Genomic DNA, 13,547 nt, shown 5'->3' on the forward strand with positions numbered 1-13,547 from the left:
CCCCGCTTCTCACTCAAAAGTTAAAATATGGTTTAACTAAGTTTTAAATTTAAGGGATAAAGAAGAAAAATAATTCTTTTCCTTCAGGATTATCATGTAGATGTTAGAAAAATTTAGAGGTGTTACTTATTGCTAAGAGCATACTCAGTCTTATCCCCAGAGATGATGCACTTCCCCCAGAGCATTATGAACTGACACTGCATGGCAAACCTTTTAAAACATGTCAAAATAGAATTTGAAAAGGTTACTTTTCTTGCTTTTTGAATGGGTTGGTTTTATAAGCTTTCTATTTAAAAGCACGTAAAATGAATAAGAATGCCTAATGCTGTTGATTTGCATGATATTTTTTTTACAGAATGCTTTAATCACTAATTCATCTACCCTGTAATCTTGGGGAATGACTTTAAAAGATATTTTCCCCATTTTACAGATGAGGGTATCGAAACTAAAGGGCTCATGGGATTTATCCAGTGGCCCCATAGTGTAGTTTATATGTAAACACACACATGCATTCACACACAGAATGAGACAATGTATGCATTACATTCAGGCTAGGCCTACCAGTTCTTACTTTCTATTGTATTTTAAAGGCCTTTCATGTGAACCCTATACCATAAAAATATGACTTATTGAATAAATCATGTCAAAGAGGGAGCAGTCATTGAATGAATATATGTATAATAAACTGTTAATACTGTAAAACTCAGAAGAGTGTTTGGCACATGGTAAATATAAGGTGTTTGTTAGAATTATATTTGCATTTCAGAACGAGACCTGTGGCTATGGGGCAGGGGATAGGTTGACTCCAGGGTGAAAGACCGGAGGTGGGCACATTAAGAGAGCGCTGCAGGCGGAAGGTGAAGAGCACCCAGACTAGCACAGGGGGTGGGAGAGAGTTGAAAGATCTATCGCAGATCCCTGGTGGACAGCTTGGTTGTCTAGGGCAGTTGTCCCCAACCCCCAGGCCGCAGACCGATACCGGTCCGTGGGCCATTTGGTACTGGTCCGCAGAGAAAGAATAAGTAATTTACATTATTTCTGTTTTATTTATATTTAAGTCTGAACAATGTTTCATTTTTTTTTAATGACCAGATTCCCTCCGTTACATCTGTCTAAGACTCACTCTTGACACTTGTCTCGGTCACGTGATACATTTATCCGTCCCACCCTAAAGGCTGGTCTGTGAAAATATTTTCTGACATTAAACCTGTCCGTGAACCAAAAAAAGGTTGGGGACCACTGATCTAGGGCATGGTCCAGAAGCACAAGTTTGCTGGTTCAATCCCCGGTCAGGGCACATACAAGAACAGATTGAGGTTTCTGTCTCTCTCCCTCTCACTAAAGTCAATAAAAGTTAAAAGAGAAACTTTAACTGACCAGGCGGTGGCGCAGCAGATAAAGCGTTGGACTGGGATGCAAAGGACCCAGGTTTGAGACCCCGAGGTCGCCAGCTTGAGCACGGGCTCACCTGGTTTGAGCACAGCTCACCAGCTTGGACCCAAGGTCGCTGGCTCGAGCAAGGAGTTACTCAGTCTGCTGAAGGCCCGTGGTCAAGGCACATATGAGAAATCAATCAATGAGCAACTAAGGTGTCTCAACCAAAAACTGATGATTGATGCTTCTCATCTCTCTCCGTTCCTGTCTGTCCCTATCTATCCCTCTCTCTGACTCTGTAAAAAAAAAAAAAAAAAAAAAAAAAAAAAAACTACATATCTAAAAAAATGTCTCAGAAAGCACAGAATTGGGTTATCAATTTGATGTAGGGGCTAAGCAGAAGAGGAATAAGAATTTAGGGCTTAGGGAGTAGAGGGTGTGAAGGTGTGGAGGAAGAAAAGGATGATTGCAGCTAACAGGATGATTACTATGTGCCAGGCATCCCGCAGTGTGTAACATGTATTTATTTGATCCTTACCACAAGCCTGTGAGGTCACTATCATCATTTCCTTCATTTTACAGATGTGTCGATTGAGGCATAGAATGATTATATAACTTGCCCAGGTTTACACTAAAGGAGCAGAAATTCTAACCTAGGTAGTAGATAGGGAGAGGGGTATAGAATGAAGGGAATTGATCCAGTTCAAAACAGGCTGTGCTTCAGATCCCTGTGAGAGAACTTCATGTAAATCTTAAGTAGGCCAGTGAAGTATGAAGCTCAGGAGGTAGAGGATGTTATAAACATTAAATGAGAGAAAAGAATAACAAAAGGAAAGAAAACTGAAGCAGAAATTATAATCACAATAGTAGTCATTTATGAGCTCTTACAATGCACCAGTCACTAACTGCTCTATAGTAAATTATTATCCTACTTTTATGAATGAGAAAACCAAGGCTTAGCAAGCATATAAGTAAATGCCTAGATTTTTATTGGGTTGAATTTTTTTTTCTGACAAGTTCAAATCAGGATAACATCGGTTTTAATTTGGAATGGGCAAATGGGAAGCTGAGTATTGAAAGAAGGGTAGAAAGAACGGTCATAGTATTTACTTGATACACACATTTAAATATATAAAAATTACATAAGTTTACAAAAATGTAAATTTAAAACAATTTATTATTAGAAATACATGGTTATGTTAAAGAAACCATAACATTATTACCCTATATGAAGACACACAAAAAGATAAAATAAAGATAAAAAGTTTCTTGATGAACATGAAAACAAGATGTGGCCCTGGCTGGTTGGCTCAGCAGAAGAGTTCAGCCGAGCATGTAAAAGTCCTGGGTTCAATTCCCAGTCAGGGTACACAGGGAAAGTGACCATGTTTCTCCACCCTTCCCCCTCCCTTCTCTGTCTCTCTCTTCTCGAGTCCTGCAGCCATGGCTCAAATGGTTTTACCAAGTTGGCCTGGACGCTGAGAATAGCTCCATGGCTGCGCCTCAGGTGCTCAAATAGCTCAGTTGCTGAGCAACAGAGCAGTGGAACAGAGCAGTGAGCAGAGCATCACCTGGTAGGAGGCTTGCCCAGTGGATTCCAGTTCGGGAGCATGCAGGGTCTGTCTCTCTGCCTCCCTGCCTCTCACTTCATGAAAAAATTAAAAAATAAAAATTACAAAGGGATGTCTTTATAAGATGTGGATGTAAATGTGGGACTGAAATACCCATGGACAGTAGCTCCCTCTATCCACGGTGCTTGGACACTGCAACACTTGCTTTGAATGGGCTATCTACTTTGACTGCTTGGCAAGCCCTCTCTCTTCTCAGGGTCACATTTTTTCTTTAGCTACTGAGAAAAGAGAAAGCAGCCTGTGACAGCTCAGAACTGGCCTGCACTGTCGTCAGCCAGGTCCTGGTGTTGCTAGGAGTTGGCCTGACACTAACTACACAGTTGTTTATTGTGGAAAATTTCACAGAACACCAACACCAGTCAAGGCCGTTCTGTGGCTGTGAAAAATCAAAACAGAACCAATATGTTGTACAAAACACAAGAGTTGTCCAAACCACAAAAATGACCAAACAGACCCCTGTGCTGGCCAACATGCATTAGCATATTCACTAATTATAGCTTTAGCCTCACTCCATTCCTTGTACCTTATTAGATGTATTAAGCTAATCAAATCATAGACTTACCTCTATTCTCAACGGCATGCAATCCTGGGCAAAACCTTAAGTCAGTGTATGCAAACCCCAAACCTACCACAAATCCTTTCTAATACCCTCGTAGTGAGATGCACCACATTTCCCCACAGTATGTATTCTCCCTCGCTGCAAAGAGCAATGAACTCGACTTGTTCAACTCCCAGTATGGTCATGGTGGTCTTCCCTCTGTATAAGGTGCCGTCTGCTCAGGGCTGGGAGGTAAGTCCGTGCTGAATTATTTTGTTGAAGCACTTGTGCCGAGTTTATTATGCCTCCCTAGGAATAAGATTTCTTGGAATGTTTTTCTCATTAGATCAATATTCTTTGGTAAAATTTTTAGTCTTCAATTCCCTGTTTTCATAGTTCGTTAGCTTGCTTAATATATATTTAGTCTGTAAGAGGTACAGTCTGTAGGGAGAGGGTGGACACAGTACTGAAAAGTCTGCTTTTGCGCTGACCTCCGAGGGCTGAGTTCAAAAGTTCTCAGAGCAGTGATCTTAGGACAAACTGCTTCAGGCCACCATTTCTAAATCTGATAAAGACTTCTTCCTCACTCTCATCTCTGTGTCCCTGAGAAGTGATTTGTTTAGTCTGCCCGGGTGATGACTGGCCATTGGCCAAGTTCTGGGGATCAGAAATTACACATCTTTACAAAGCACTGCATTTCTCCTCATAATCTAAAACTGCACCTCTTCCAGACCAAAACACCTGCTTCCTCCGTTTTTACTCATCATGACACTAATTTGTACACCTCACCCTTTAGCAGGCAGTTTCATCAGGGAGTTCTTGGAATTGCAACAGCCACTTCAGCTTTTGACATGAACAAGACAGTTCATTTGAAAGTACTTTATAATGAAAGCAAGTAAACCTTTATGAGCAGATTGCTTGTCTGGTTTGTCTAAAAGAAAGATAATTTTGTTTATTGTTAAGCTTATTCTCCCCCCCCCCCTTTATTTCCATAATTTGAAGTTAAGTAGTGCTGGCCTTTAATGCATGGCTTGATAAAATTATCAAGGACCCATGTTACTATGCAAATATACTATCATTCTCTTTTATGTATGTATATGTTAAAATCTGTTTTTCAACACCTAAACTCTTCTTCCTCTCCTTGGAGAAAAACACAAAATAAAGTTTTACAGGGACAATTGTAGAGCTGCCTGAAGCTGGCTCCCTTTCATCTTCTGCTTCTTTTATATTTTCTGTTCCTCTTACTCTCCATTTCTCTCTATTAGGGAAATAAATATTATCTGGATGATTATAAATATTTTCAATTATCATAAAAAATTGTTTTAAGCATTCTAAAACACCTATGTTGCTTTATGAATGAATAAATTGTTTCTGTAACACTTAAAAAATTAAACTTCATTAAAATATGTAAAAAACTATTCAACTAAATGGAATGATAATAAAGAATATATTTTACCAATATATTTAGCATAGCTTTACCAATAGTCTCATTTTTAAAAAGACAGTATCAGTTGTCACCAAACATACCTTGAATTTCTGTATGTGCAGTGTAAAAATGCAAAGGGTAAAATGCAAATAAATTCAATTAAAATATTTAAGTTTTTCTAAAGATTTTATTTATCGATGTTGGAGAGGGCAGGAACAAGAAGTCATTGCTTCATTCTAGCTGTTCATTGGTTGCTTGTCATTAGAGCGTCTTTACCTGGCAAGTCCAGGGTTTCAAACCGGTGACCTCAGCATTCCAAGTTGGTGCTCTATTCACTGTGCCACCACAGGCCAGGCTCAATTAAAAATTTTTTTTTTTTTGTATTTTTCTGAAGCTGGAAACGGGGAGAGACAGTCAGACAGACTCCCGCATGCGCCTGACTGGGATCCACCCGGCACGCCCACCAGGGGAGATGCTCTGCCCACCAGGGGGCGATGCTCTGCCCCTCCGGGGCGTCACTCTGCCGCGACCAGAGCCACTTTAGCACCTGGGGCAGAGGCCAAGGAGCCATCCCCAGCGCCCGGGCCATCTTTGCTCCAATGGAGCCTTGGCTGCGGGAGGGGAAGAGAGAGACAGAGAGGAAGGAGGGGGAGGGGGGTGAAGAAGCAAATGGGCGCTTCTCCTATGTGCCCTGGCCGGGAATCGAACCCGGGTCCCCCGCACGCCAGGCCGACACTCTACCGCTAAGCCAACCGGCCAGGGCCTCAATTAAAATATTTTAAAAATTGAAAAATACAAACATTTGAAAATACTGATCACTGAAAAAAAAAAAAAAAAAAAAAGGTTAAAATGCATATCCGGTCCAGGGCCATTAGTAAAGTGAGCCAGCTTGTAAGCATTTGCTGTGTGGGAAATGTATCAACCTTTAAAGAACATTTTCTAGTTCTATGTAAAAGTATAAGCAAATTAGGGTCTACCACAGAATGCAGCAATTTCGGGCCATGTCCTCTCATCTCCTTACCGGCTCCTCTTCCTCTGCCACATTAGCTCTCACAGATCCTCACATCCCCTGTGAGTTGTGGCTGTTTTCTATACATTTACTTATACATCCACACATACCTTTATATACATATATTCCCTCTGAATGATTGTGTCCACTCTAACCGTTTTTAGTCATGACTCCTCAGCTCCTATTTCCAAGTCTTTTCCCCTGGATTCATTCATATCCAGGTGCAGGTGTTGTATATTGATCCCTGTTTTTGTGTATGCTGCTTCTCTGTCCAGACTACCCTGTCATATCAGGCTAACCCTTATACCTAAACTGATCACAAGTGTCACTCTCCCTAACAGGCTGAGGGTCACAGGTGCCTCTATTCCCTGTTACTGTAACACACTGGGCATCTCCCTGTCTTACATGTAGCCTGCTAGATTATAATTCTTTTTGATTATATTTAAAACCATTTTTCTTGACAGTGGTTATCGATTGTAGGTATAACACATAATATATGGGCAGTAAGTTATTGAAAAACAGATTCCATTTTTAATCTTCATGGTGCACTTAACAAACCATTAATTCTAAACTAGATTGTCTTGGGGGGAAAATGCAAAATAAGGTTCACAAGTGTTAACTATTTATTACACCTTTTTCTGTTATAGATTGAGTTATGGATATCCTGTAATTAGTAAAACAGCCACTAAACTTATGATTTTCTACCAGAAAAATCACAGATTATTAGAATGATGTTTACCTATTGCAATAGGTTCCATAACTACTGCTGCTAGCTCTAAGTCTATATATAAGAACAGTTACTAAGCAACTCTATATGGGAAACTCATTGTCTCATTGACTCCTCCCCAAAACCCACTAAAGGTAAACTCTATTATTATCCCCTCTTAACAGATGACACTGAGGTTGAAAGAGATTAACATTTCCAACCTCATCCAACTAGTAAGGAACAGGGTGAATTTGAACCTATCTCATTTCAGAGAGCTTGAGTTCTTCAACACCATGGCAGATGACATTTCAACCACTGGACAAGGATTTCTGAAGAGTCTGCATGTAGTAGGCCAGTCATCACCAATTACAGGCCAGACTAAACCTTTTGATTCCAGGCAGAGAAACCTAAACAGGCCAGTTCTCAGAGATGGAAAGACAAGCCTGGCCCTGCAGAAAAACAAATAAGTTCTGCCCAAGTCACAACCTGTCTCACTAAATGGCTTACCTCTGCAGGAAAGAATGTGTCTCTATAAATACAACTATGGATTATAAGTCTATTAAACATCAGAATTTAGGTCCCATCAGTTTTTATACTGTCTGTCTTCTTCCGTATGGTCTTGTACTTGAAGAAATATTGGCTTTTTAAATGAACAGCCATACATGGTCAAGAACCATTTGCTTATCAAGGATCACAGGCTGAACTGATTCTGCAGGAGGTATGCATTTTTCATTGTTAATAAATTATTGTTTAAAAAAAGACTCGAAAATAGTATGATGAGAGACTGATGGAATCTTGCAGCAAGGGAAGTATTTAAGGAGAATCTAAGAATGTCAGGGTATCGGAGGTGGGGTGGCCGTCACCACACCTTGTATCTTACCTATCTCACCTTTCAGGTAACAGGGTAGATACGAACTCCTGGGAATCTTCAGAGAGAAAATAAAAAGTTGGTAGGTTTTTTTCCCTATAAATGTCTTGATTGACTTTGTCCTTATTTCTTCACCATTTTTGTAATAAGTCTCAAATATTTTAGGAAATTAAGACTTAAATGTCACAACCAGCGCTAGATATGTATTTTTTCTCCACTGCCTACCATGTCCACAAAGTGGTAACACTGAGAATTATCCTAACAATTGGGCAGTAAAAACAAAACAAAACAAAACTAATCTGATTCGGGTATGGTTACCAATTTTTCAACCTAGAAGGGTAAGCCCTTATCCAATAGGAAATGATACTTCTTTTAATTTACTGAATGCCTCATTTACTACCTTTTAATTTATTGAGTGCCTATTTCTCTCTCTCTCTCTCCTCTCTAAAATGAATAAATAATTTACTGAGTGCCTAATATATGTAGTAAATAAACTATCTCAGTCCTCAAAATGGACTTTATGACCGTTATACATATGAAGAAACCTTCTGGATGAAAGGTAGGAGTAGGGTAAATAGCTGGGCATCCTGGAACCTGCCCATGGTACCCCTGGGGTCTGTCTAGTCAGGAATTAGGGGGCAATCATCTGCCTAACCAAAGTGTGTATGGCCTGGCCTCTGTACACCTCAAAGATGACTACATGGGAAAAGTAATCCCAACATTCATTCCACAAATTGAGAAGTGACGCAAGTACTAACAAGCTGAAGGGGAATCCTTTTCTCTGATACTGATTTGTTCCTTGTCCTGTCTTTCAGAAAAGAAAGAAAAGAAAAGAAAAGAAAAGAAAAGAAAAGAAAAGGAAAGAAAAGAAAAGGAAAGAAAAGAAAAGGAAAGAAAAGAAAAGGAAAGAAAAGAAAGGGAGCTCAATGAGAGTGGCAATCTACATAGTTGGTCTCATTCATAGCTGTACTCCCCTCACCCATCACCTAGTACTGAGCACATCATTTAGAGATGCTCAATAAATATTGGGGAAGAAATAAAGTCCAGGTGGGCAAACAGATCAAAGACTACTAAGGATGAAGACATACCCTTTTGTTTTGTTTTTTTCCAGAAAGACTTCAACCCTGACTCACAGGAAAGATGAATTTAAAGAAGTGAAATATAAACTGGGATCTTTTTCGTGGGCCCTGTAGACCAGAATGAAGCTGGCAGAAAAGGGTGAAATGGAAGGGACAAGCAAGAGCAGAATAAAGTTGGTAGTGTTTAACTTTTAAATGTGGATTCTTGATCTGAAATGTGTTCCTTCCTGCACTTCAGTCATTTGTCACACGTTCATTAAAGCACTGCCATGGCATTAAGCAGTGCAACCTCGATAGGTAGAGTTGGAATGAGGTCATTACTTGGGCCAATGGAAGAACACAAGGGATGTCAAGCAGGCTATTTGTTATTATAAAGCAAAATCAAACCTAGTACATTTCCAATGTATAACATGTATAACATGATGGAGACAAGACCATTATCAAGATAGAAACTTGAGAAAATAATTTTAAAAGCTCATAAGCATGTTACTCATGCTTAAAGGCACTGTACTGTTATGCAACTTGAGTGTCAGGGGAACAAATTTCCAACCTCATGACTCATGTTTATGTATTACACTTAATACTGGGCGTTTCCTTCATTTTAAAGAAATGTGAACATAAGTGTGTGTATATAATATATGATATCCAAAACATGCCATTACAACAGCGAATGGGTTAAGAAAAACCTAAGTTGTCACCGTGTTTCAGAGCCACTCTTCCAAAACAGAAAGTCACTCCACCTTTTGAAAAGTATGGCCGCAGAGACAACTTTCTGCGCAGACCAGCTGGGTCCCATCATCTCCTTCCTAGATTGGTTTCTAAACTGCCCAGGCAGAGAAGGAGAGCTAAAGTCCTGGGAAGAGGCTGTAAAAATAACGCCCCCAACCCCACTCTGCACACCCAAACCTAATCTGCCTTTCCTTTGCCTTAAAGCAAGCAGGGCGAGATCCCAACTTTGCTCACCTCCAAGCCAAGTGTGTTCCTTCTGGTCGCCCTCATCTGCCCATAACGCCGTGAGAGTGACCTGTGGACCAAAGCCGACTCGCTGGTACCTGCTCCAGAGGTCTCCGGCAGGCCCCGCGACTACACAGCGCTCTCAACCACTGGATTTTGACCGACTTTATTGGCCCCCGACCCTCGTGGGCCCCTCGCACCCCACCTCCCTACTAGGTCACGCCGACCCTCCACGACCCAGCATATTCAAAAACACTGCGGGGAGGCGATGGAAAGAGCCTTTGATCGGGAAGCCAGCTCCCAGTGGCGGCATCTGGGTCATTTGCTCTTCGCCTTCTGACTCTCCGTCTTCTTGGGCAGCAGCACGGCCTGGATGTTGGGCAAGACGCCGCCCTGAGCGATGGTCACTTTTCCCAGCAGCTTGTTTAGCTCCTCGTCGTTGCGGATGGCGAGCTGCAGGTGGCGAGGGATTATCCTGGTCTTCTTGTTGTCTCGCGCGGCGTTGCCAGCCAACTCCAGTATCTCCGCGGTCAGGTACTCCAACACCGCCGCCAGGTACACCGGCGCCCCGGCGCCTACTCGCTCCGCGTAGTTACCTTTGCGCAGCAGTCTATGCACTCGGCCCACCGGGAACTGCAGTCCTGCGCGGGAGGACCGGGACTTGGCCTTTGCCCGCACTTTGCCGCCCTGCTTTCCGCGACCAGACATGTTCACCTCTCGCCTAAAACTCCAGCGATAGAAAATAACCCCAAACGATCCCGGTCCGGGTATAGGAATGCAACGTAACACACCGGAACTGCCTCTACCAACACTTTGCTGCCACCAGGCAGTTCCTTACCATTGGACGCCGCAACATTCTGGGCGCCGGTACCTAATGATAGACAGACTCCGCTCCCAATTAGCACTCGGGCAGGGGGACCGCCTTCTCCAGCTCTCTCCAATCAAAAGAGCATACCTCCATTCTTATTTACATAGCCGCCCGTCAGGCTCTGTTTTGAGGGCTCCTTGAAATGTATTGGATCCTGATATTTCAACGACCACTCTGGAAAATAAAGTCTTAAGAATTAATGAACCACGGTTAGAAAGATCCAGAAGAAGAAATACTTGGTCCACAAGTACGAAGAGCTCAAGAAATAAATGTCCCTTGACCCGGGTCAGGGCACATTCAAGAATCAACCAATGACTGCATAAAGAAGTGGAACAACAAATCCATGTTTCTCTCTCCCCTTTCTCTTTCTCTCAAAAAGCAATTAATTTTTTTTAATAAATAAGATGTCTTAATAAATAAATACATAAACAAATGTCCCTTGAGTTGGCGTGCAGTGTGTCAGACATTGCTGTGTCCTCTAGGCCGATTTTCTCACCATAATACAGCATCCTAGCCAGTAGTTATCCTAGTCTAGAGCAGGGGTCCCCAAAATTTTTACACAGGGGGCCAGTTCACCGTCCCTCAGACCGTTGGAGGGCCGAACTACAAAAAAAACTATGAACAAATCCCTATGCAACCTGCACATATCTTATTTTAAAGTAAAAAAACAAAACGGGAAGAAATACAATATTTAAAATAACAAACAAGTAAATTTAAATCAACAAATTGACCAGTATTTCAATGGGAACTATGCTCCTCCACTGACCACCTAAGAAAGAGGTGCCCCTTTCAGAAGTGCAGCGGGGGCCAGATAAATGGCCTCAGGGGGCCGCATGTGGCCCACGGGCCGTAGTTTGGGGAACCCTGGTCTAGAGCCCGCATATATGGTCAGCACTGGTCCTCAAGCGAAATAACACACTCTTTACTGAATTCTGCCTGCCCAGTGCAGTGTACAATGCTTGTTCCTTTACCAAGTGCCTGGCCTCAGGTAAACCCAGAGGCTCCAGCTGATAACCCAACACTGTGAGGAGCCCGCTCCAAAAGAAGCTTCATATGGACTTGGCTGTCTGAACTTGAACTAGACCAGATGATACTGGGCTCCCGCACAATTCTGTACTGCACAGGCTGCCAATCTTGGTTTTTAAGGGCTGTGGAACTAGAGTGCTAGAATAGACATGAATGCTTCTTCCTTCACAGAGGGCAGAAATATGCTCACTTAGTCAAAACTTAACATCTCTTGTTTTTGAGGTTATGAGCCCGAAAGGAGCCTCTAGATTCCGCAGAGGATGCAGGCTCAGCTTAGTTGCTGAGGCTGAAAATCTTGGCCTTGGCTTTAGCCTACTTGGTCAGAGCACTTCAGATCACATCTCCAGGAAGACAATGAGGGCCTCCTTGTAGACAAGCACAGAGGTAGATGTAGTCATGTAAGACATTCTGGTGATGCTCAGATGTCATGAAAAGACTAAAGGAAAAAGAATGGCAACTATCTTTGCAGAGCCATAGCATTTGGAAAAAAATAAATTCTTTTTTTATTATTATTAGAAATTATTTTCACCTGACTGATGGTGGCACAGTAGACAGAGCATCAAATTTTGGTGCTGAGGACCCAGGTTTGAAACCCAGAGGTCACTGGCTGGAGTACTGGCTCATTCAGTTTGAGCATGGGCTCACCAGCTTGAGCACTGGGTCTCTGGCTTGAGTGTGAGATCAGAGATATGATCTCAAGGTCGCTGGCTTGAGCAAGGGGTCACTGGCTCCACTGGAGCTCCCCAGTCAAGACACATGTGAGAAGCAATCAATGAACAACTAAAGTGCACCAACTATGAGTTGATGCTTCTCAGGTCTCTCTATTCCTGTTTGTCTGTCTGTCTGTCTGTCTGTCTCTCTCTCTCTCCCCTCCCTCTCTATATCTATTCCAAAGTGTTTTAAAGATTAAATACATTAGCAAACATCCAGTAACTTGTTAGATAAGCTGAATTAATAGACGTACAAATCTCTGATGCAGTTTTTAACAAGATGTTCCTGGAATGAGTTTTGTAAATTTAGTTTAAATTTTGCCTATATCATGGGAAACTTGTTAACAGATTATTATTATTGGTATTATGTTTTCTTTTTATTCTTGCAAGCAAGAGATTTTTCACTTGAAAATGTTCTAACCTGGATTCCTTAGTCATGGTTAGTATAAATAAATCAACCTATTTTACCATTACAAGAATCCTGACTCTTCAAGATTCGATAGACTTTTCTTCTTCCCTGTGAGTCCAGGATTAAAATCATATAGTACAATTCAACTATTCAGGATTTTTTCCAACCATCTAGTGTTCCAAGGACTTTTTTAACCCATCTTTAAGAACAACAACAAAGAGTACTTTTTATGTTATGGAGATGGGTAAGGATGGATAAAGATAAATTATATACATTTAGATATATAAAAAATATTTACCATAAAGCTTTTCTGTCTTAAAGTCTTATCCTTCAAGGCCAGGGACAGGAAGCACAATTTACTAAAAATATTCATTCCTCAAGATGTTAAGTACCTGAAAAAGAGTTCTAAATCACACTTTAAATACACAATAAAACCTTTTCTTTTTTTTTCTTTTTTTTTTTTTTTTTTGTATTTTTCTGAAGTTGGAAACGGGAAGGCAGTCAGACAGACTCCCGCATGCACCCGACCAGGATCCACCCAGCATGCCCACCAGGGGGCGATGCTCTGCCCATATGGGGCATTGCTCTGTTGCAACCAGAGCCATTCTAGTGCCTGAGGCAGAGGCCACATAGAGCCATCCTCAGCGCCCGGGCCAACTCCCGTGGAGCCTTGGCTGCAGGAGGGGAAGAGAGAGACAGAGAAGAAGGAGAAGGGGAGGGGTGGAGAAGAAATGGGCGCTTCTCCTGTGTGCCCTGGCCGGGAATCGAACCCTGGACTCCTGCATACCAGGCCGATGCTCTACCACTGAGCAAACTGGCCAGGGCCCACAATAAAACCTTTTGGGAAGACAGAGTCCTGTCTCCAAGAGCAGTAACATTACTGAGTTCTGTAATTTTTTCAAGGATTCTCTTAAGAAAGAATTGAGAGCCTCCTAAATCACTGTTTATA

General features: G+C 41.8%; 1 protein-coding gene across 1 annotated transcript; it reads right to left on the reverse strand.

Moving 5' to 3' along the window:
- Window positions 1-9,735: 9,735 nt before the first annotated feature.
- On the reverse strand, window positions 9,736-10,409 carry H2AJ (H2A.J histone). The gene has a single exon (XM_066355278.1). The coding sequence runs from the start codon at window positions 10,291-10,293 to the stop codon at window positions 9,904-9,906; it is 390 nt and encodes a 129-aa protein (XP_066211375.1). The 5' UTR covers window positions 10,294-10,409; the 3' UTR covers window positions 9,736-9,903.
- Between the last annotated feature and the right edge of the window lie 3,138 nt (window positions 10,410-13,547).

Source organism: Saccopteryx leptura, chromosome 1, assembly GCF_036850995.1.
Source record: "Saccopteryx leptura isolate mSacLep1 chromosome 1, mSacLep1_pri_phased_curated, whole genome shotgun sequence".
Lineage (NCBI taxonomy): Eukaryota > Metazoa > Chordata > Mammalia > Chiroptera > Emballonuridae > Saccopteryx > Saccopteryx leptura.

Bases quoted from the DNA above. Each gene is read 5' to 3' on its own strand.
- H2AJ (XM_066355278.1), bottom strand. From the start codon at position 10,293: ATGTCTGGTCGCGGAAAGCAGGGCGGCAAAGTGCGGGCAAAGGCCAAG.